Below are 20290 nucleotides of genomic sequence, written 5' to 3'. Positions count from 1 at the left end.
AAGGATTTATATCTCTATACGCGGTCGCTTCGAAGGAGCCGGGTTCCGTTGATGTCGTTATTCAGACGGTCTCAAGACGGGACTGACTTCGCTCGCTCGTCCGACACCCCTTGGAACGTCGGGCGGCGAGCGAGTTTCCGCTGAATTTACAATTCGGCGTTTTCGCTAAATACACAATTCCGGAACAAAGGCTCGCCTCGCGACAGTCATCCTCGAAGCGCGTGATTTCGCGCTCGCCTCATCCCGGTGTTGATTACACCCGGGATCTGGCGGGCGCGAAGACGCTGACGTTGCTGGCCGTCCAACTACGCCGTTGCGCTTGGTTACTCCACGAACTGGTTATAATAAAATATTTTATATAGACTAACTAAAACTATGCTTCCTTGTTTCTAGAGATAATAATAATTGATATAATCGGTAATATAGTCTTGAGTAAATATGCGGCGCTCGTGACATTTATTTATATTAAATATTAATTTCCTCACCTGTCTGAAAACAATTTTTATGTGTTTTATCGACGTTGGAGGTGTGATGTATGTATTCTGAACATACTGTAAAAATTTCAAATCAGCTCACCAGTTATTGAGCTAGAACCAGCGAGTTGAGTTTTGAAAACGTCGAATTTGGGAGCGGTGAAAATTTATAAATGATATCGGCAAAACATGTCGCCGTTTGCCAGGTTTAGTTGATGGTATTTTTTTATTTTTTTATTTGACACCTTTTTTTTCATCCCGCTTTTTGCCTGTGGACAATAGTTTTATCGAATTTTGCGTGTGACGCCCTGTTATGATCGGCGTGCTCGATCGTGGAACCCAAACGTTGCATCTCATGAATGGTGTTTCATTTCAGATGGAAGTTTGATTGCAAATGTTGAAAAAATAGCCGAAGTACAAGAAACTGAGAAGACGAGAACGATTTCGCAACCAAGCACGTCAACACAACTAGAATCAACGCCCCTCTCGCACATACTACCAAAGTAGCGGGGAATGGATCGTTTCATTGAAAAGGAGAAAGTTACGCGAGCAGAGATAATCTGGTGTCTTCAGACTGTATTCTGCTGCCCTTGCTGCCGCAGGGAAATGCACAGAAATTTTCAAACCAATGTTTGATGAAAATGGGACAGCTAAAGCAATGACACTGGGCTCCAACAAAATGGGTTATACAATTTTGCAAGGCCTCGCCCCGTTCTTTAAAAATGAGTTACTAAATGCTATACCGCAAAACGAGTGCTTTGTCGTATTGTTTGACGAAAGCTTAAACAAAGTATGCCAATTAGAACAGATGGATTTTGTTTTACGGTACTGGAGCAAAACCAAAGACGAGACCGTTAGTAGATATTTTGGATCTGCTTTCCTAGGTCATACTACGTCGGCCGATCTCTTGACTGCTTTTAAAAAGGAATTGTCCTCACTGAATATGAAGAATCTCCTTCAGGTATCTATGGATGGGCCTAACGTAAACCTCAAGTTTCTACGTGACCTAAAGAGCGAACTAAACGATGGTCCTGATACTTCAGTTCTTTTAGATATTGGAAGCTGTGGGCTTCATAATCTACATAATGCGTTTAAAGCTGCCGTGAAAGCAACGGGTTGGAACATCGTACAATTACTACGCGCTATTTACAATTTTTTTGCATATGTACCCGCTCGCAGAGCGGATTACATTCGATTCTCCGGGTCCCGGCAATTTCCTATGAAATTTTGCGCAGTAAGGTGGCTGCAAAATGGTGCTGTTGCTAAACGAGCCGGCTTGATATTGCAGAACTTAGAGAAATACATTTCTGGAGTTCAAAACGAGACGAAAAAACCAAAATCCGATTGTTACGAGTTGATGAAAAAGGTCACGAAGGACAAGTTTATGAAGGCTAAGCTCGCATTTTTCCAGACTATTGCTGCTGAAGTAGAGCCATTTTTGACTGCCTATCAAACTGAACAACCGATGGTGCCATATCTTTACACTGATCTGAATGAAATAATTATTTCAATCATGGGCCGATTTGTTAAAGAAGAAGCATTGGAACAGTCCACGTCAGTGTGTGACGTGGAAGTTTCAAAAGCGGAAAATCTAAAAAAAGCAAAAAATATCAACATCGGACATGACACTCGTTCAGCGTTCCGGGCAATGGACGGTTTTAATACAAAAGAGGAACTTCTTTTGAGGCAAGATTGCCTACCGTCTCTACAAATGTTTTTCCGAAAACTGCAAGACAGATCCCCTATCACATATCGTCTGACGAAAGCTCTTTCTGTCTGTGATCCTAGAATTATCCTAGAATCTCGAAACATCGCCTCAAAATGACTTTCGGCCGCCTTGACTGAGTTCGTTTCTCATAAGTGGATCAGTGGCATCTCAGCAGATAGAATCGAACGAGAATTTATAGCGTTAAGCGCAAAGCCAGCGATAATCGAACAGCTAAAGGAGTTCACAAGAGACGAGCGTTTGGACCATTTTTGGAAAAACATGGCTGTAAGCAACAATCTTTCCTCAGAGTTTATGTCATTCGTCAAAAAGCTCTTTGTCATGTCACACGGAAACGCGTCTGTCGAAAGAGGATTTTCAGTGAACGTGAGTGTCTGGTTGAGAATCAATCGGAAAAATCATTAGTTGCCCAGAGACTTATATGCGAAGCTATTCGAAGTGCAGGAGGAGTTGACAAAGTATCTATCACTAAGCACATGAACCACTATGCGAGAAATTCTCGTGCTAGATATCATGAAGATCTTGAGAATCAGAAAAAAGGTGCAACAGAAAAAAAACGTCAAGAGAACGAGAGAAAGAGATCAACCAGATAGTAAAAGAATTACAATCAAAGAAACGAAAAGTAATGGCAGAAGCACACAAAGAAGCCGAGATATTGGATGACCAAATCCGTGCCATTTCTAAAATTTAATTTATTGTGTTGCGTCTATTTTAATTTCTCATAAGTTGTATTCCTTTAATTCTGTGATATCGAAATATTTTATGCTAGTCTTTTAATTCATGAAGTACCTGCAGTTACTAGTCGAACATTTGAATGTAAGATTGTTACCTATTTCAGTTTTTTATTATTTCTTGCGAAACAAATAGAGCTGTAAAGTTGTAATATTATTTTGAACAAATATATTAATTCAACCTTCTTTCATCTTTTCGCTTACAGAAAATCGCAGTTTGTCGCTTGTAAATAGATGGTCAGACAGAAAGATATTTACTAGGTGATATTGAGTATTATTGTGTAAAAAAATTGTCATTAATCAGCGGCATATTTCGTGAAAGGTTACTGGAAAAATTGTATTTTCAGGCTGGAATACCTGGAAAAGTCAGGGAATTTCAGATTCCAAAAAGCGTACAAACCCTGTTCTGCGTTCTGGTCCGCCATATTGGATCCGCCATCTTGAATTTTCAACTTTTGAGTGTGGATTCATAATCAGCGACCTCGAAAACCCCTGAGTACGAACTTTCGCTCTTGTCAAACGACTTTTTGCGTTTTGGTCCGCCATATTGGATCTGCCATCTTAAATTTATAACTTTTGAGTGTGGATTCGTAATCAGTGACCCTGAAAACCCCTGAGTACCAATTTTGGCTCTCGTCAAACGAGTTTTTGCACGTTTGGTCCTCCATATTAAAGCCGCCATCTTGAATTTTCAAATTTTGAGTGCAGGTTCGTAATCAGCGATTCCAAAGGTCTCGAGTACAAAATTTCAAGTCGATAGTAAGTGAAGAAAAATGTGTGCCGGTAAGGGTTAAGGAAAATCGAAAGCGTTTGTGACCAATTATCAACAGCATTATATTCTGTGGTTGTCAAAATATTCCTTCGCATGGTCACAGGGATGATGGTTCGTTGTACCATTCCAGTACTGATGATCATGAAGAGGAGAGCCCTGTCGCTAATGATGGCTACTTCAGAGCTTTGTTGCGCTTCAGAGTTGATTCTGGTGACTTAAACCTGCGCCATCATCTAGAAACCGCTTCTTCCAATGCAACGGACATAAGCAAAACTATACAGAACTAGCTCATCGACGTACGCAAAGGAGAGATCCAAGAATTCATTTTGGACAGAGTTAAAGAAGCAAAATTCTTTTCCATTATGTTTGACGAAACAAGTGATATATCTCACATCGAGCAACTCAATCTATCATTTCGCTACCTTCACGATGGAGCTCTTAGGCCGGCATTCATAGTCAGTGATTAAGACCGGACTCGAATAAGACGGTCTTATACGAGGCCTTAAGATGGCGTTTGGTTCCATAGATGTCAAACAAGACGGTCTTGAGACGCGGCAAATAAGACGGTCCTCATCAAGTCGGTCTTATTCGAAGCGTGCTTACAAGGTTGCATAGTCCAGTCTTATTTGAAATAAGCATGGTCTTGAGCACGCAACGTTTCATACTCAATTAACGCAGTCTTATTTACGTATCTTGATCAAGTCGAGTTCGGACTGCACTTAAGCAAATGCTTGTTGCCTAAATATTACTCAATTGTTCTGATGCGTACGAAATTGATAATTACGAATTGTTTGGAAAATATTATATTCGAACAATATAAATTAACAGGAATAGATTGTGAAGGAATGTTTGGGAAAGTGCAGCTGGGACGGGATTATTTACTGTAAAAGGGTAGCAACGGAAACTTGCAATTGAAATAGAGGTTATGAGAGCATTCGCTTTGAAAAATTTGTGAAGTGAAGTGAATAGTGAAATTCTATTGACATGGCGAATATGCAAGATATGTTTAATTTCTACGATCAGATCGAAGAAATGAATAATATGATTGAGGTGGTTGCAATGGTCAACGTTGGGCCGAATGACGAAGACAAGGGTGAAGTACAGCGAGCTCCGAAGAGATACATCAGAGATGGTCAAAACCCGTTCGAGTTTTATTCCGAGCAGGAGTTCAAACGGCGATTCCGATTTTCAAAGGATGGTATTATGTACGGAATACTACCTAGAATTGAAGCTGCCTTAGTCAGTGCCAATAATCGTGGTCTACCAATTCCACCTGTCATGCAATTATTAATATGTCTACGATTTTACGCTACCGCTAGCTTTCAAGTAAGGATCATTGTGATTATAATTCCTGACATTCTACTGAAAATATAAAGTGATTTCATTGCTTCCTGTGATCATGGAATAAATGATTGCTAATACATTTTGTACTGTACAGCTCGTCAACGGAGATCTGATGACTATATCGCAGTCTACAGTATCGAGGATAATACATAGAGTATCGGCTTAAATTGCATCATTGATTCACGCAATTATCAAAATTCCTAGTACGGAAGCTGCTATGATCGCAAACAGAGATCTATTCAGACAACTTGGTGCACGCAGGGAGGGTATCGGTTTACCTGGCGTTGATGGCGCTATCGACTGCACTCACATTCGATTATGTCATACGAAATTTGCAGACCTGCAGGAGGTTTATAGGAATCGTAAGGGATATTTTTCCCTCAATGTACAGGTATGTCGCGTTGGCGATAACCGTTTACAAATACCATAAGTTGCAATTAATTTTATCTAGGATACAAATAAACAATACTATTCTATGAAAATCGGTACTTTTAATTTAAATGATACCACAGGCAGTTGTCGGACCCAATATGGAATTCTTGGATGTGGTTCCGGAATGGCCTGGAAGTAACCATGACAGTCGAATATTCCAAAATTCACGAATTTACATGCGGTATCATGAGAGACAACTTACTGGAACCCTGGTTGGAGATGCCGGCTATCCGTGCTTGCCATTTCTGCTGACTCCACTGGCAAATCCAATTACAGACGCTCAACAAAGGTAAGATAAAGATTATCGCATTACTTTAGATTTCGATAAGTAGTCATAAAATTGACAAAGTATACATGTGTGAATTAACCAAGTCGGTATCTTGATAGGTATAACAACGTACAAAGCAGAACAAGGCAAATTGTTGAAAGAACATTTGGAGTTTGGAAGCGACGTTTTCCTTGCCTATCCCGAGGTTTGGGAACCAAATTGTTGTGCTCTACCACAATTGTTGTAGCTTGTGCCGTACTACACAATTTATCACTAACATTGGATAATGCTCTTCCGGAAGATAATCGCATCGAAGAAGAAGAAGCGGATGAATTGCCACCTCAAGCACCGCATTGGCAGCCTGGAGAGGGTTTTGCAATACGCGAAGCTCTAATCGAACGGTTATTCACTTAATCAAAATATATGTATATCAAGTTAATTTAATTGTAAAGACTAATTGATTTTAGAATGAATATACTCCAAATATTTAATAAAATTGAATGTAATTTGTACAAACAGTTAACATTAGAATACATATTTTACTCATAACTTATCATTGGTTCTCATTTTATTTTTAAACCCCTCACTTACTCATGAAAATACTGATATGTACGTAATTGTACTAAGCGTCAGTCTTATAGTTACGATAATGCTTATGAAAATTTGTCTACGTAAAAATATTCAATACATTATAAATACAGCCATTAAATATAACTAAAGTTGCTCTTTTGAACTTTGAAGATCAAAGGTTGTCCCTTTCACGCGCATTTTTTTGCAAGTCTGCACCGGGATTCCTTTTAACATATCAATACAATTTATTTATCAATAACCGGTATAGAGGTTTACATAATGATATAGGTTAAAATATGTGAGATTTTTACCTGATGAACAGCTTGGAGTAGGCTCTGTCGGTGGTCTATCAATTGACGCATCTAACAAGTATTCGACATCTTGAAATTCAAAAAGTGAATCATCGTCATTCTACAGAACGCTACCTGGAATATGGAAAACATTATTGAAATATAGTTTTTTCAAAAAAACAATTTTGTATTAATATGATAGGTAATTTGGTAATATAATAAAAGTTTTCTACGCTTTGTAGAAAACCTGTACATATATTTAACGTCTATAAAGCGAGCTTGATAAAAGTGTTCCTTCATCCTGCGGAGAAGCTTATTGCCCTGCAAACTCATATTCAGGAACAGACTGAAGTGGCACCATTTTCCCAGATACTACTACTGGGTGAGATCCTGCTTTTGAACTTGATAAAGGAATCCACACCTGGAAAAGGATATCCAATGACTACAGAAGAAAAACCATTAATGTTGTTTGCTAAAGAAAACAATAACGTCGCTCTACCGATCGATTTGGAGCTTCCAGATCAAAGGTTGTCCCTTTCACGCGCAAGTTTGAATTCAGCCAACTCTGCTTCTGCTGTGGCTTTCCTGATTTCAAGTTCTTGAATTCGTAAAAGGTGTTGAACTTTCAGCAGATGAATGTCGTTTTCGTTATCTTCCATTAATTTTGACATTCTTTGCTCACGGTCTTTCTTCATCTGAAAGAGCTCTCTGTCCTCAGCTGAGAGAGCGTCTAGTCTCTGAGTCACAGCTTCCTCCATCGCCTTCTGAGCTATAGATTTTGACGCTGAAAAATGGCTCGATGATTCTGACCGACTTCGCTTTGCCGCCGCACGCATTTTTTTGCAAGTCTGCACCGGGATTCCTTTTAACATATCAATACAATTTATTTATCAATAACTGGTATAGGGGTTTACATAATGATATATGTTAAAATATGTGAGATTTTTACCTGATGAACAGCTTGGAATAGGCTCTGTCGGTGGTCTATCAATTGACGCATCTAACAAGTATTCGACATCTTGAAATTCAAAAAGTGAATCATCGTCATCCTCCAGAACGCTACCTGGAATATGAAAAACATTATTGAAATGTAGTTTTTTCAAAAAAACAATTTTGTATTAATATGATAGATAATTTGGTAATATAATAAAAGTTGTAATCACCCATGGCTATTGCTTGCTCCCCCGGAATAATATTGGAACTGAACTCGGTCGGGGCAAGAGTCATTAAATGCGGCACAATTGTCTACCTGTGCCTCTGGAATCTCCGGACCACCCCCAGTAGCTATACGTGCTTGCTTTTCCTGGGTCAAAGCATCCCGCTGGCTCTGTTTCATGTTAGACCACAGCTTTTTAAGTTGTGGCACTGTTCTCTAAAAGAATGAACATAAAATATAAGAAAATTCTGTAGACTTTAATGAAGCGTCGAAAAATTTATTATCATATTTAAGTGATCAAACGTACAAAAAATATGGCCAATAAGTGAATTGAATAACTCACCGTCTCACCGATTTGTAGTACACCATTGAATTTGTCAGCAATTTCATTCCATGCTGACTCTTTCTCACGGAGAGATCCTCCGTCACGCTTTTTTTGCTCAACAATATTTTTATATTTTTTCAAAATTTCTAAAAATATTTTTTTATCAACCGCAGTGTAATGCTTGCCGCTTTTGCCTTTCGGAGCCATGGAGTATTACAAATCTCAAACTCCACACACCGTAAACTTCAAGTTTTTGAAACAAGGTTAGAAAAGTATACGGACAACCCCTGACACTCACCACTGCTCGTCAGTACTGCTGCTCGTGTACTATAAAATTCTTCTTCTTCTTCTTCGTTTTATAGCTATACCCCCACTACAAAAAATTGTACGCGATTTGCTCCCGTTTTTTAGTTCCTCTACGTGGCGCTAACGTTGTTGTGTTCATAAACTATAAAAATACTCAAGAGCTGCATGCCTATACGAATATCTTGCACAGGCTGAGAAATAAAATCCGAGCATCTTATTGGGGGATACATCGGAAATATTCCGAACATAACCGAACGTCGAATAAGACTGTCTCAAGCTCAGTCTTCGCCAAGACGGTCTTGAATGAAATAAGCTAGCGCTTGAGACCAAATTCTTGACGAAGACCGTCTTGTTTTCCGACTATGAATACATAGCATCTCAAGACGGTCTTGAACGAATAAGACGATCTTCACCAAGACGGTCTTAAGCACCGCCTTGAGACCTGACTATGAATACGGGCCATAGAGAGGATTTTATCACATTCTGTAATGCGTATGAGATTATTCGTCCCGAAGATGCATCTGAAGAACTTCGTCTCACTGGCGTTGCCCTGGCACACATAGTTGAAGATCTTTGCAAAAGATTCAACGTGGATCTGACGAAGTGCGTTGGAATCGGCACTGACAGTTGCTCAGTTATGGCTTCTGAAACGAAAGGTGCCGTTCAAGAACTCACGAAGACAGCCATTCACGCGAAACGTTGTCCTTGTAGCAACCATAACCTGAACAATTCACTAGCAATTTCTTCTAAGGACGTGCTCTGTCGCAATACATCGGCAACAATGAAGAAAATCGTTGCGTTTGCTAACGTCTTGGCAAGGAGACATAAAGTCTTTCAAGAAGCACTTGGCGGAACTGCACTTCAGGGGATCTGCGAGACGCGTTGGGTTGAAAGGCACGACGGGCACCTACAGTTTCGGAGTGACACATTAGTGAAAATATGTGATGCTGTCGACCAAATTTCATTGTGGAAAGATAGTAAAACTGCATCTGATGCTCAACGCCTTCAACAAGCTTTGCGCAGTCCGGAGTTCATTATCTCTTCTATTTGCCTGAGTGACGTATTGGGTGAGAGTTATTTTTTAGTTCCTTCCGCAGTAACAGCGCTTAGCACTATTCAGAGCTTTATTTTCACTTACTTTTATCCATAACGTTTCAGGGACAACTGTGTCATTCAGCCGCTTTGTTCAAACATCGTCTATAGACTTGAAAAGAGCAACAGATGCCATGAAAGATACCGTGAGCGTCTTAGAGCAGAAGAGACAGGAAGCTGAATCTGTTTTCAGGCAACTGTTTTCCGAAGCGCAAGAGCTTGCTGCACAATTGGATATAGAGCTGAAGGCACCGCGTACTGTTTCACGGCAGATATATCGAGAGAATCATCAGCCAGGTCAGTCCACTGAGGAGTATTTCCAGAGAGCAACATACGTCCCTCTCCTAGACAATATCATCTCCGATCTAGGAGAAAGGCTCTCCCCTTGTTTGCGCGCAGTTTATATTATTTCGTATATTTCAAGTGTAGCGCGCCAATCGTAATTTATCGACCAGCCGTATTGTCGAGAGAGCGCTCTCGCGGACGAAAACAAGGACAAAGGTGGCGAGAGGTGAACTGGGGCAAGAGCGAGCAGTTGCGAAGCACGAAAGCGACGAAACACACGCCTTATTTCTATTCCTCTTTTGTTAACCAGATATGTATTGAAATAAAATATATTAAAATGAGAAAATAAACCAAGAGTGGACTCAAACCATTAATTTGAAATCCCATCCTTGACACCCCTGATGTAATGAATCTTTTCAATCTGAAAGTTTTCTTGCCTCGTACAACGTATGCGGAAGAAGATCTCATAGCTGTGCGCAAAGCCGCGAATATATACTGTGACGTGGATTTTTCCCGCTCCTCGGTCACTCGGAGAAAATGACCGAGAACTTACCGCGTGCACAATAAATCGGCGTCCACGATGTACCCTGAACCTGAAAAAATACCGCGAAATTTGTTGGACGCCTGGCGTGATCAACACGCCTCGAAATCGGTAATACGATATACCGCGACCATATACTCGGTAGCTCAGTACCGCGGAGAGGGGAGGGGTAATTTTTGGGTAGAGAGAGATACGTCACACGTACGCCAACAAGTTATTTCACAAAGCAATAAAGAAATTAGACAATATATTTCCAGATAGCGGTAATACAAAAAAAATAAAAATAATAACAATACTGCGAAAGTTTTTCCTCGCGATTCCAAACACAAACGCTTAGCTTTAACCAAAAAAAAAGAAAGAGCAAAAAAAATAATAAAAAAAATGAATAGATCTAAAAGACCTCTACGGCCTACGTGCGCTAGTCGCTGTTCTAATCATAACCGCTAATTTACAAAAAAAAAAAATCCAAAAACAAAATAGGACCCGACGCGCTGCCCGCGATCGTCCTCTACAGAATGGCGCTAATCACCAACTTAATAATGAACTCCTCGACGGAAACGGAACCGACTCCTCAGCCGACGCTGTCCGCGATCGGTAATAAATCAAGCGAAAGAAATAGAATTGCTTATGACTACGGGCGCTGATCGCCACCTTAATCCTAACTAATAATACCAAAGTCCAAACGGAAGAGAGGCTCGTCGCGTCCCCCGCGACTATCCTCTACAAAAGAATACTCTCACTAACATGCACCCGAGCTCAACTTTCTCCGCGACGTCGGGACGCGGTTCGCGAGTTCGAACGCTCCCCTTTCGACAGCTCGCGACCTACACGAGAAATGAGAATGTATCGTACTGATTTGACGTGACCCCGTGCAACGGAATTTAGTTGCACTCAAATTACAGTAGTCTTGCCGCGACTCAAACCCGGGACTCTATTTGACCTTCTCGGTCGCTAAACTGTGGCTCTACGTTAGTACGCGCAACTCAGGCTACGGTCACCAAGCAGATTTATCGGCTAAAGATTTTCGAGTAATTTCGTGAACGCAAATCCTCAATGGCTATCCGTTCCTCGGCAAGCCTTTATTTATTATTCCTCGAAATTCTCTCGCAAGAATATTAGCAGCGCTTACCGATCCACATCCACGCCACAAATTCTCCAACTCCCTCGTGACCGTGTCCGTCCATCGGGCCTCGCAACAACACTTCACCCTTCTACTCAAAAAAAGAAACGGAACTCAAGCACCAAGTCAACGGGATAACCGTTGCAGTTAACCGCCAGAACTGGAGTGATCTCTAATGGCCGATCGGCCGCAACGCCGATCTCGTCACGCTAATCCTCTGTGACGTCATCCCCCTAAGAATGCGCAACAATCGATCTGTCATCGATTTTGGGAATTGCGCAACTTGCCGCGCACCTGTCGTCGCTACGCGGCGCAGAACTTAAGGCTAGATCGCGACGTCGTCTCCCGCGCAGCTCTACGGGGTCCTGGGGTTGGGCGGGGTGGCGTTCCCTCGTCGCTAGCTGGTCTCTCGCGGTTGTCTCGGTTGGGCGTAGGCGGGGTGAGCGGGGAGGCTGCGGCGCGCCGGCCGCCAGCGAGAATCGCGTCCGCCTTGGATTCCCGCGTTGCAGGGATCTGTGTTGTCTCCCCCTCCGCAGCCTTGGTATCCTTCCCGCGAGATCTCCGCGGTTTCGCCTTGCCTCGAAATATCCTCGGCTTCGGAGTTGGTCGCGGGCTGGTAGCCGGTGTACTCGAAAAAAAAAATAAAAAAAAACAAAAGCCTGTAATATCTTGTTCGTAATGCGCTATTTCGTCCCTGTCGAAGCCCGGGTGCGTGACTCCAGTTCTGGCGCTCTCTAGGATTATTTCGCGACTCGATTTTCGAAACCTTGATTCCTGGATCCCGCCCAGGGTTCAGGGAGTCTCTTGTAACGGGCAGGCCTAACCGAAATGCCACGTTACAATACAAACCACTCCTAGATGCTCCTGTCTCCTCTGTCTTGACGGAGTTTCAACTGTGGATTGCCAAATGGAAACGCGAAGTCGGGAGCGGTGTTGCGAGTCACAATGATTTGATACAGATTGTAGAATCGTAAGACATAGATCTATACCCTTCCATCAACACATTTCTTAGAATTCTAGCTACATTGCCCGTTAGTGTATCGACTACGGAGCGTACGTTTTCAACTCTCCGCCGTGTCAAGACTTGGCTCAGGCAACTATGGAAGAGCAGCGGCTCACTGGGCTCGCTTTACCGTATATCCATCGAGACATTGACCTCGATATCGACGCTGTCATTACAAAATTTGCTAAGTGCACCAAAAGATGTCTTGAATTCGTTCTGTAACTGTAGGCATTCTTTGGCGAATCCAAGTATACCCATGGATTAGAAGAATAGCGATGAAATATGTGAGCTATGAGTTTTGGTTATTGTATGTACCCGAGCTCACTAAAAATATCCATTATACTATTATATGTTTGATATTAATTAAACTATATCTGAGTTCTTGAAAACGTTGGACTAATTCGGTTCACCTGTACTCCGATACGACCGTGACCCCCCCCCCCCCCCCCCAAATCAGAAGTCTGGATTCGCGCCAGCATACATGTATACATACATATAATTTTCTATCAATATACATGATATAACGTATGACCAGGTAGAAAATAAAAAATATTGAAAAACTTGGTTATAGAAGAAAGTCAACTACACGTACTGCAGAATAATTCACGTGCAATAAGGTCAGGATGAAAAAATATTGAACACTGTATTGTTTGATATACATATGTGTTATAAACAATATTATTTTTGTGTGTAAGAGTTAGAGAATAAGTGAGATGAGATTGGTTACCCTACGGTGCAGTTACTAACTTGAATAATTAGATATTGACAGATAATAAAAGAGAAAGACATGATTGTTGGGCGCCAAACGCACATGCGTCAGAAAATAGATAATTAAAGAAAAAGATAAAGATAAAGACAAGATCAGGTTCTACGACGGTTTTGCACAGCTTGCTCAGTATAGACAAGATAATGGTAAAGGGTAGGGGTTGAATCCAATAGATAAAATAAGAAACAGGTGAAGCAGAAATAGTATCGAATATATTGGCTAAGAAGCGATGAATCTTAATAACAAGCAAACGACTGAAGAGATTGAGATACAATTAAGATAGGTGAGATAATTAATTTACAGCCAGAGCAAAGTTAAGCGGGAGATTTAACAAATAACAGAAGTTTTCAGAATAAACGAGAGATATGCGTAGGCTCGCGATAGTATGATTCGAGGTAATAATTAACAAGGTTTTATAATCAATAGGCAGAACAGAAAAAGATATTCGGTACTTAAATTAAGCATTGATCAAGAAAACCATAAAATACGAGAAGCGATTATAAGAAACATGCGAAAAACAAAAATTGTAATAGTTATCACATTACCAGAATTATCAGAGATATAACAGAGGCAGGGAATTATTAATTACGAGGTAAATTCAAGGAAACAGGTCAAGTAGAGAATTATTATAAAATATAGAAACTAACAGATAATACGTAGTCTCTAGTTTGCGGTAAGTGCGAGAAGAAAGAGAGATAATCTTCGGTACGGTAAAAGATAATTTCGGGATTAAGACAAATAATACTCAAGAGAGCTAATATGCAACATAAAACAAACCAAAGAGACTACTGTTTATTCATGAACGAGGAAACTTACGAAGACACTTATTCTATGTGAAAATAACTTGGACCAGGGAATTTAGTTGGGAAAAAGCCGTAAGGCATAAAAAACCCAAATTTATTTATATTTCAACACAAGAACAAAGGTTAGATGAAATCAATTAAATATCGAAGAGGTATGAATATTTAATAACGTGTGAATGATTAAGTGTGGGAATTGGGAGGAGACCGCTCGACTCCACGAGGAAAGTCAGGAGGAGAAAATGCTCGACTCCTACGGACGGGCTCGTCAGCCCGTCGCGTTATATTGTGAGAGACAAGCTCGATCGTATGATTCAATTGAGAGACAGCGCTCGATCGTATGATTTAGTTGAGAGACAGCGCTCGATCGTATAATTCGTTTGCCAAAGGCAATTGCTTTAAGAAGGTGTATTCGATTTTATATGGGTTTATATGTTTTTTGCTCCGGGACTCCGTGCGTACGATAAGAAGGTTTCGCGATAACTGAAACTTCAGTTGCTACAACAAGAGTCCTTTTTTTGAAAGAAGACTCTCGCGAGCTAGCAAATGTTATTTGTTTATGTGTGTGTTGTGACGTGGATTTTTCTGCACCTCGGTTACTCGGAGCAAATAACCGGGAACTTACCGCGTGTACAATAATTTGGCGTCCGGCGAGGTATCCTTGATCTGAAACAATGTCGCGAAGTTTGTTGGGCGCCTGGCGTGATCAACACGCCTCGAAATCGATAATACGACACACCGCGACTATATGCTCGGTAGCTCAGTACCGCGGAGAGGGGAGGGGTAAAGTTTGGGTCGAGAGAATTGCAACACAGGTACGCCAACGCGTGATGTGGCTAATTACTATACAATTCCAATGATATATTTCTCATTAGCGATAATACAGAAACAAAAGAAATAAAAATAAAAAAAAAATAAAAATGATGATAATACGACCACGCAAGTCGTCTTTCACGATTCCAAATACAATGTTACTTTTTTTTCTAAACTAAATAAGAAAGGTAGAAGTACTCCAAATGAAATAAAAATAAAAAAATAATAACAACAAAAAAAAAGGTGAATAAATCTAGGAGACCTCTACGGCCTACGTGCGCTAGTCGCCGTCTTAACAATACCCTACTTCCTAAAAACCAAAAACAAAATCGGACTCGATGCGCTGCCCGCGAACGTCCTTTACAAAATGGCGCTGATCGCCAACTTAATACTAACTGATAATGCAAACAAAAAAAAAGAAGAAAGGAAAAAAAAAAAGGATATTAAATAACTAAAAAGAATATTAAATAACTAAAGTGATGCGAGGCTCGTCGCGACACCCGCGATCCTCCTCTAAAAACGCATACGCTTATCAGCACGCACCCGAGCTTCACTTCTTCGGCGACGGCGGGACGCAGTCACGAATTCGAATGCTCCCCGTGATTGCTCGCGACCTATACGATAATCGAAGATGTGCCGGATGACGTGAAATGACCCCGTGTAACGGACTTCGGTTACACTCAAGCTCGAGACACTAACGTCTCGGCTCAACCCGTGGCTCGACTCGATTTTCTGGATTCCCCGAAGTTAACGTTACTCTCTCACGCGCAACTCAGGCTACGGTCACCAAGCAAAAGAATCGGCAAACGAATTTCGAGTACTTTTCGACACGCAAACTACCAAACGGCTATCCTTTATCTGATCAGCCTTTACTCAATTACCCTCGAAATTCGATCGCGAGAATGTTAGCAACGCTTACCGCTCCACATCCACTCGACAAAAGGGCCAACTCCCTCGTGGTTTCTTCCGGCCATTTTCCTCGCAATCACTCAAAGCCCAAACAACAAAAAACGCACAATCGCTACGCTCACTAGTTCTCGTGAACCGCCAGAACTAGAGTGATCTAGGATGGTCGCCACGCCGATCTCGTCGCGCTAATTTTTCGTGACGTCATCACCCTAAGAATGCGCAACAATCGATCGGTCATCGATTTTGGGGATTGCGCAACTTGCCGCGCACCTGTCGTCTCTACGCGGCGCAGAACTTAAGGCTAGATCGCGATGTCGTCTCCCGCGCAGCTCTACGTAGTCCTGGGGTTGGGCGGGGTGGTGCTCCCTCGTCGCTAGCTGGTACCTCGCGGTTGCCTTGGTTGGGCGTAAGCGGGGCGAGCGGGGAGGCTGCGGCGCGCCGGCCGCCAGCGGGAATCGCGTCCGCCTTGGATTCCCTCGCTGCAGGGGTCTGCGTTGCCTCCCCCTCCGCAGCCTCGGTGTCCTTCCCGCGAGATCGTCGTGGTTTCGCCTTGCCTCGAAAGATGTTCGGTGTTGGAGTTGGTCACTGGAGGGTAGCCGGTGCACTCGAAAAAAAATTAAAAACAAAAGCCTGAAATATCTGGGTCGCAATGCTCTATTTCGTCCCTGTCGAAGCTCGGGTGCGTGACTCCAGTTCTGGCGCTCTCTGAAATTATTCCGCGACTCGATTTTCTAGACCCTGATTCCGGGATCTCGCCCAGGGTTCAGGGAGTCTCTTGTAACGGGCAGGCCTAGCCGAACTGCCACGTTACAACTCCCCCCCCTCTAAACGGATCGTGGGGTGCCAGAGCGCCAGCGCTGCATCCCGCGAGCCGAACTTCGCGAGGTGACCGCAAGCTCGAAGTACTCACACGCTATTGCGCGGTACTCACCGAGAATCCCCTCCCAAGAGGACGATAAAACAACAAAAAAAACAAAAAAAAAAAGATTTTCTCCCGTGTCCTCTGGGATCCTTCGCGAGCTCAACTGATCCCCTTCCTCACGCCATGGTTGTCTCGGGGAGCTTTCTACTCCGCCACTGGATCTGAAATTTATCCCAAAACCCGCCACCTGGGATCTATGAAAGAAAGCGGACGCCATTCATGTTCGGGGTTAAGAATTTATTATAATAAAAAAAAAGAAGAAAGAAAGATTACAAGAGAAAAGAAAGAGAAAGAAAAACAAATCCTGGCGGTTGTCGGCCTAGCCGCGCCGCCCCGGCCGGCCGCGATCCCGGCCCCGGCCGGTCGCGGACGCCACTATCCTCAGGCGGAGCATCTCAACCTCCATAGTCAATTCTGTTTCCCCCGCAACGATGGGGAATGACGGGGCGGTTTCCCTCGCAAAGGGGGGGTTCGGCGGGGCGACTTCCCTCGCGACAGGGGGGTTCGGCGGGGTGACATCCCTCGCGAAAAGGGGGTTCGGCGGGGTGACTTCCCTCGCAAATCCGGGGGGTGGTGGCACCCACCTCGCGAGCAAGGGGGGGATCGCTGGCAACTTCCTCGCTACGGGGGTTGCTGAAACTTGGGTTGGTGTCCAGCGAGGGGGTCCCCTACCGGGCCTGCTGGGCTGGTCTTGGCAGTCGGGGCAGGTGGTCTTTAGGTAGCCTGGCCACCCACATCGTCGGCAGAAGACCCCCAACGCCTGGGTGCAGTCCCTGTAGTCATGGAACTGCCACCAGCAGTTCCAGCACCCCTCTTGTGGCAGCCACTGCCGCCAGGTCGCCGGTGCCGGCTGCCCTGGGTGACGTCCGGTGGAGGCGGGTGGTCGCGGGATCTTTTCCCACTCCAGTAAATCCCGGATGGCCCGCACATCGTCCTCTTCCCTCGCTACATCTCCGCCAACTAAGGGGAAGAGTTAGTTAGGATCGTAGCTATCGCTGATCACTCCTTTCCTTTCCCCGAGAAGCCTATTTTCCCCCTCACGGTTCCTCCCCGTTTCTATGCGCAATTGCCTCAGACTCCACGTACCGCTTCAAATCCTTTATGTGGTGTCTACCGCGACCCCCTCCTTCGCTATCCTCTAGTTCGTAGACGACGGGCGAGATTACCTGCGCAACGCGAAATGGACCGGCAAACTTGGGGGCTAGCTTCGCAGCGACCTGTTGGGTGGCCGAGGACAGAACTCGGTTTCTCTTCCATACCCACTCCCCTACTTCGAAACGGATATCCCGGTGCCCTTGGTTATAATAGCGTGCCTGTCGCTCGTGGGCTTCCTCGAGATGTTTCGTCACTAGGTCACGCAGCTCACCTAATTTCGCCATTCGGTCCCCCCATACTTCGGGACGGGGAACGGGGATTTCCGCGGGACCTTCCGCGAGTCGTCGCAACTGCATCCGTGGTTTGGGATCGCGATACATTCCGGGCCAGTAGTAGTCGGCCCTCGCTCGCGCGTAGGTCTTTTCGACGCCAAGATGCCCTGCCTGGGGGTCCTCGTGGACTTCCGCAAAAATCCGCGATCGCTGCTCCCTCGGGAGCACCAATTTCCACGGCGCCAAGTCCGCTAGTATTGGCTCGACTAAGGGGTCCGCCCGGAAATGGTATAGACGCCCCTCGACCACCGACCAAGTTCGGAACTTGTGTGGGTAGTCCAGGACGTCCTTTACGCGATGCTGGTACCAGGGGTCGATGACGACATCCCAGACGGCCTTACGCTCCGTACCTGGTCTGCCGTGCCCCGCCACGTCGAGGGCGGCTAGCTGCTCCGTCCCCTCGTTTTCGCCCTCGTACATCCGCGATAGGGCATCGGGCACATGGTGCATCGCCCCTTTTCGGTGTCTAATTTCGCAATCATACTCGAGTAAGTCGAGCGCCCACCTAGCTAACCGACCCGTCGGATTCCGCAATTCCCGCAACCACTTTAAACTCGCGTGGTCGGTTATCACCGTGAAGTGGTATCCTTCTAGGTATGCTCGAAACTTCTTAACGGCCCAAATCACCGCGAGACACTCCTGTTCGGTTGTGGAATACTTCCGTTCCGCATCCGACATTGTCCGGCTCGCGTACGCGATCACACGCTCAATACCGCCAATAGTCTGTGTCAAGACTGCGCCAATGCCAAAGCTACTCGCATCGGTCTGTACTACGAACTCGTGCTCAAAATCGGGACACGTTAAAACCGGAGCCGACGTTAACGCGGCTTTTATGCGTTTGAACGCCGCTTCCTGTTCGCTACCCCAGTCCCATCTCTTATCCTTACGCAATAGCCGGGTAAGGGGTTCCGCCACGCTCGCGAACTCGGGGATGAATTTTCGATACCACGACGCCATACCCAAAAATCGCCTCAATTGCCGCAGGTTTTTCGGCGCGGGATATTCGAGAATCGGTTCCACCTTGTCGACATCGACCTGTAGGCCGTCCTGGTTCACTTTGAACCCGAGGTACCGGACTTCGCTACGACAGAACTCACACTTTTCCGGGTTGATGGTAAGCCCGGCCAACACTATCCGTTCGATAACGCGGGATAGCCATTTTAAGTGTGAACGAAAATCGGTGGTCACTACAATAATGTCGTCGAGATACGCGAAGGCATGCGGCTCCATCTCGGGAGTAATTAATTTGTCTATTAACCGCTGAAAGGTGGCCGGGGCTCCGGTAAGCCCGTACGGCATTCGCACAAACTGGAATAATCCGCGACCGGGGACCGTAAACGCCGTTATTTCGCGACTCTCGCGTGTCAAGGGAATCTGGTGGTAAGCTTGACTCAAGTCTATAGTCGAGATGTACTTGGCCGACCGCAATTTATCCAATATACCGTTCATAAACGGGATCGGGTACGCATCCTTTTTCGAAACGCTATTTACTTTTCTGAAATCCAAACAAAACCGATATTTCCCGTTTGGTTTCTTGACCATCACGATTGGCGTCGACCACGAACTTTGGGAGGGTTCGATCACTCCATCCGCGAGCATACGGTCTACCTCCTCGTTAATAGCTTCCTGCACTTTCGGGGATACGAGATAGTACCGCTGCTTGATCGGGGCGCTTCCCTGCACGTCTATTTTGTGCTCCGCGAGATGAGTGAGACCCAAGTCTCCCGAGACTTTCGGTAATTCCTTCGCTAAGAATTCCTGTAATTCGCGATTCTCGGTATCCCCTAGCTCTACGATACCGCTACAACTTGACACCTTGGTAACGGGGATCGGGCGACCCTCCTCAAATTTTCCCTCGTATTCCGGAATATTCGCGATTCTCCATGATTCGCGCGCGCCGTCAATCGAAAAGCCAAATTTTCGCACGAAATCCATGCCCAGAACGCAATCTCCAACTAAGGTGGGGATAATCCGCAACGAAAACTTATGCGCGACACCCAGCAACGTTATCGGCAGCTCTACTTCTCCGGTTATTAATTCCACTGATCCATTCGCCAATACGACACTCGAACAGCTGGGTGATTTTACCGGTCGCCCGTATTCTAACGCAATTTGGTGTCCGATCGTACCGAGAAATGTTCGCGATGAGCCGGTGTCTAACAACGCACTGACCCATGTGCCCCCGATACACACCCGCAAAAACCAGCGTTGACCGAACT

General features: G+C 44.4%; 2 protein-coding genes across 3 annotated transcripts; one reads left to right on the top strand and one right to left on the bottom strand.

Moving 5' to 3' along the window:
• Positions 1-4273: 4273 nt before the first annotated feature.
• Positions 4274-6299, top strand: LOC124293397 (putative nuclease HARBI1). Its single transcript, XM_046734240.1, has 4 exons — positions 4274-5028; positions 5141-5437; positions 5559-5767; positions 5866-6299. Exons 2-4 carry the CDS (start codon positions 5264-5266, stop codon positions 6158-6160), a joined length of 678 nt encoding a protein of 225 aa, XP_046590196.1. The 5' UTR covers positions 4274-5028; positions 5141-5263; the 3' UTR covers positions 6161-6299.
• A 553-nt stretch (positions 6300-6852) lies between these two features.
• On the bottom strand, positions 6853-7963 carry LOC124293395. 2 transcript variants are annotated; one of them, XM_046734238.1, is made up of 4 exons: positions 7770-7960; positions 7556-7669; positions 7106-7468; positions 6853-7027 (listed from the first exon to the last, which is right to left on the bottom strand). In XM_046734238.1, exons 1-3 carry the CDS (start codon positions 7831-7833, stop codon positions 7128-7130), a joined length of 519 nt encoding a protein of 172 aa, XP_046590194.1. In that variant the 5' UTR covers positions 7834-7960; the 3' UTR covers positions 6853-7027; positions 7106-7127. The 2 variants fall into 2 exon arrangements, with proteins under 2 accessions (XP_046590194.1, XP_046590195.1); XM_046734239.1 differs by having other exon boundaries at positions 7017-7048; positions 7770-7963.
• Positions 7964-20290: the final 12327 nt, after the last annotated feature.

The sequence above is a fragment of the Neodiprion lecontei genome, chromosome 3 (genome assembly GCF_021901455.1).
Source record: "Neodiprion lecontei isolate iyNeoLeco1 chromosome 3, iyNeoLeco1.1, whole genome shotgun sequence".
Lineage (NCBI taxonomy): Eukaryota > Metazoa > Arthropoda > Insecta > Hymenoptera > Diprionidae > Neodiprion > Neodiprion lecontei.
This window is presented reverse-complemented; position numbering and strand designations above follow the sequence as displayed.

Coding starts and splice junctions, on each gene's coding strand:
- LOC124293395 (XM_046734239.1), bottom strand. CDS start 7,833: ATGACTCTTGCCCCGACCGAGTTCAGTTCCAATATTATTCCGGGGGAG. Junction 7,670..7,769: donor GGAGCAAGCAATAGCCATGG/GTGATTACAACT, acceptor TTCATATTCCAG/GTAGCGTTCTGGAGGATGAC. Junction 7,469..7,555: donor TATTCCAAGCTGTTCATCAG/GTAAAAATCTCA, acceptor ATATGTTAAAAG/GAATCCCGGTGCAGACTTGC.
- LOC124293397 (XM_046734240.1), top strand. CDS start 5,264: ATGATCGCAAACAGAGATCTATTCAGACAACTTGGTGCACGCAGGGAG. Junction 5,438..5,558: donor ATTTTTCCCTCAATGTACAG/GTATGTCGCGTT, acceptor ATGATACCACAG/GCAGTTGTCGGACCCAATAT. Junction 5,768..5,865: donor ATTACAGACGCTCAACAAAG/GTAAGATAAAGA, acceptor GTATCTTGATAG/GTATAACAACGTACAAAGCA.